The sequence below is a fragment of the Penaeus monodon genome, chromosome 7 (assembly GCF_015228065.2).
Source record: "Penaeus monodon isolate SGIC_2016 chromosome 7, NSTDA_Pmon_1, whole genome shotgun sequence".
NCBI classification, from domain to species: Eukaryota; Metazoa; Arthropoda; class Malacostraca; order Decapoda; family Penaeidae; genus Penaeus; species Penaeus monodon.
In genome coordinates, this window is record NC_051392.1 from 32,201,891 (window position 1) to 32,205,741 (window position 3,851).

The window sequence follows — 3,851 nt, forward strand, 5'->3', positions numbered from 1 at the left end:
GACGCGGCCAGCTAGCACTGACCAATGCTCGAGACCCGAGCCATCCTAATGGCAATCAAGGCATTAGGCCCTTTGCCATGCGACTCCACGACCTCTTCGAGAAAGTTGTTTTAGATCTCTCTACCATCAAAGCCCCAGTTTAGTCAAATTGGGAAACTCCCAATTTCACCATTATGGAAGTTCAGACCGCCAAATCACACATCGATTTTCCTTGCCAAACTTTTGCCATTGATAAAGCTTTAGATTTTGCACCACCGACGACCTACGATAGACTAGTATTTTTTCAGATTCATTAAATCATTAGAAACCACTAAAAATTGAACTGCTGGGTAATTTCATTTGTAAGTTACATGGTACGGACAAATCAGTCAAGCTAATATGGATACCAGATCACTCTGGTATCTATGGCAATGAGCAGGCTGACAAATTAGCATAGTACTTACGTACGTATTGTGTCCCTTATAAAAACAAAAATCCATCCGTGTTAAAGTGAGTGGAACAACCAACAATGTACCACAGAATCAAACACACAATAGAACTGTGGGACACAACTCACAGGAAAGAAGAAGGAGGAGGTGGGGTTGACTTGCCTCTGGGTAAATGCCAGAAGACTGACATACCTCACGCCCTTATTAGAGAAATCTTACCTCCACAGTGTCCCATCACACCACTAACCCTACAATAAATTATCTTCTGACAGCATGCCGGTAATACACAAACAATAGACAAACACTAAAAAAATATTTACAAATAGAAAATAAAACAAGTACTTGTTTTATTTATTGCAATAAAATGTTTCTTAGTTATGAACTATTTTCATTATTAACTATTAGTTAGTAACTATTTCATACTCGCATATAACGTGACATTCTGTTCCACCCTTCTGCGGTCTGTGCCCCTTCTGGCAACCCCCAGAAAAAATCCTAAACCCGCTCTTCTCAAAGAGAGAACGGAATAATGGCGAAAAGATTAGGTAAGGGAAATATTGATTCAAAATGCAGAGCATTTAACCTGCAGTGGACAAACGATTATTTTTTTTGTTCAATGCAAAGAAAAGGCTGTCTGTCTCAGCTCTCAAGAGGCGGTGGCGGTATTCTAAGAATACAATCTGCGGCGACACTATGAATCCTGTCACAAAGACAAGTATGATAGCTTGCAAGGCCAAATGCCAAACTCTCAAAGCTAAAAAGTGGACTGTCAACTCAGCAGAATACATTTGTACGCAAAGTTCAGCTGAACCAGTCATCTGTTCGGGCCAGCTTTCGGGTTGCTCAATTGATAGCAAGCAGCGGTAAACCTTTCACTAATGGAGAGTTTATCAAGAAATGCATGAACGCTGTCGCTGAGGAGGTGTGTCCCGAGAAGAAAGATGTCTTTAATGCCGTGAGTCTATCAGTGAGTACAATCACCAGACGCATTGAAGAAATCGGAAGTAATGTATATGCCCAGCTGCAGCAGAAGATGAAAGAGTTTGATTTTTTTTTCATTACCACTGGATGAGAGCACGGACGTGCAGGACACCACGCAGCTGCTCATTTTTATTTGTGGAGTTACTGCAAACTTTGAAATGTGTGAGGAGCTGGCAGCCCTCCAAAGTCTCAAAGGGACTATGACGGGGGATGATATTTTCGGCAAAGTGTACCAAACCATGGAAGGGTTGGACCTGGACTGGTTAAAGCTGGCCAGCATCACAACTGATGGGGCTCCTAGTATGGTGGGCATATCTCGGGGAGATGGAAGAACGGGGTCTCACCGCCCCGCTACAAGTCCACTGCCTAATTCACCAGCAAGCACTGTGCTGCAAAGTGTTGATGTGGGATTCTGCTTCATCAGAGCAAAGGGACTTAAACACAGGCAGTCCCAAGAATTCCTGTCTGAACTGGAATCTGTGCACGGAGATGTGCTGTACTACAGAGAGGTCCAATGGTTGAGCCGGGGCAGAGTTTTGAGGCGTTTTTACGAGCTGCTACCTGTAATTAATGCATTTTTTCATTCACAAAACAAAACGGTGCCAGAACTGATCAACCCAGAATGGAAATGGTACCTTGCATTTTTAACAGACATGACAGAAATGCTGAACAGCTTTAACTTGCAGCTACAAGGCCAGGGGAAACTCATTTGCGACATGTATTCCCACATAAAAGCATTTGAGGTGAAACTAGAGCTGCTTTTGGGACAAGTGAAAAGGCACAGCTTCATCCATCTCCCTGCTACACAAAACCTCTCTGCAGAGAACCCAGCAGTCCCGTTTCTAGCTGAAAAGTGTGTGGAAGCACTGGGAATGCTGGAGGCGGAGTTCGGTGTGCAATCCCGTGATCTACATGTTTATGCAAAAGAAATCCGTTTTTTCCAGAATCCCTTTGTTGCCGACATTGATAAAGCCCAGCCTTCTTATCAGTTTGAGTTGGCCGAGTTACAGAACTGTGATGTTCTGAAAGACGCGTTCAAGCCCAACAGTCTCATTGACTTCTATGCTGCCCTCCCAAACGACACGTACCCTAACATCAGAAAACACGCAGTGAAAATGTCCACACTTTTTGGCAGCACATATATCTGCGAGCAAACCTTTTCACGCATGAAACTGCTGAAAACTCCAATGAGATCAAGATTGACAGATGAACATCTGCATCAGTGTTTGAGACTGGCAGTGACTAGAATGGAACCTAACATTCAACTCACCAGCCAGATGCAGGCCCACAGTTCACACTAATGAACATATAAAGGTAAGCTCACTTTTCTGACTTAAATGGGTCATTCTGAGTATAAACAAATATAATCATAATAAAATCTACTGGGATAAAATCCATCTCCACAACCATACTGGTAGTGGTACTAGTTGTGCTGTGTAGGTGCTGTATCATTTAGTTCAGTTTCTCAGCTTGGTTGCTTTGTGGTTTTCACAGGGAAGTGAAAAGAGAGAGAGCTGCAAACAGCGATGTCTACAAGCCTACTGGAACCTACAAAAGGATTATAAGGAAGGAACACAAGAACTTTGAGAGACTGCTCATATGAGTCATTTAAGTAAGAGATTCTGCTCTGACAACTAAGCTGAACTTGGACCTGTTAAGACTGTGCACGGCACAACAAAAAGTTTATGTTCCATGGACTTTTTCTGTGAAAAACCCAGAGAGGGTTATTTGGTTATTATTTATTTCATTAAGAGACTTTTGTTCTGTTCTTTTGACTTTTGTTCTGTGAAGAATCCAGGAAGGGTTATTTGATTGTGCTTTCTAGAAAACAATATTTTTTTACGTTTAGGCACTCCTGCAATCGTCACACTTTTTCTGTTACAAACTGACCCCGACTTCCCATCAGAGAAGGGAAAAGTTATGTGTCCCTCACAGGAAAATGTTTGGGGACTCCTGATCTACATGAAGAGCTTACGGATGGGCCCGCGAAAGATATGCAAAATCGTCCTGTTATTCACAACCTTTGTAAGGAGAAGAATTTAGAGTTGCCAGTGCATTTAGACTTTCTTGGGGAAGAAGCTATTTCTAACCCAATAGATGTCAAGCTTTTCCACCAAGAAAAGGGATCATACTGTTAACCTTCATTTCACGTAAGTATAAGTCCAACAGAATGCAAATTGTATATAAATGTACTGAAAAGCTAATTCATCTCATGTTTTTAATATGGTGATGTATCAGAGTAAACTTTCTATTAATACTTTAAATGGCTTTTATTTATTTATTTATTTATTGTTTTATTGTTTTATTTGACAGGCCAGATAGTTAAAAAGATAAAAACGTTCATCCACAAGAATTCAACTCCTAGTGGTCCTTGGAAGCTTGGCGATTCATCAGTATATCTTGCCTGACTCCATCGCCTAATAATGAAAAGTAACACTGATT

The 3,851-nt window shown here is 41.5% G+C and overlaps 1 protein-coding gene across 1 annotated transcript; it reads left to right on the top strand.

The window, feature by feature from the left end:
- Positions 1 to 701: 701 nt before the first annotated feature.
- LOC119575593 (general transcription factor II-I repeat domain-containing protein 2A-like) lies at positions 702 to 2,710 on the top strand. Its single transcript, XM_037923239.1, has 3 exons — positions 702 to 707; positions 1,183 to 1,383; positions 1,502 to 2,710. The coding sequence occupies exons 1-3, from the start codon at positions 702 to 704 to the stop codon at positions 2,708 to 2,710; spliced, it is 1,416 nt and encodes a 471-aa protein (XP_037779167.1).
- The last annotated feature ends 1,141 nt before the right edge of the window (positions 2,711 to 3,851 follow it).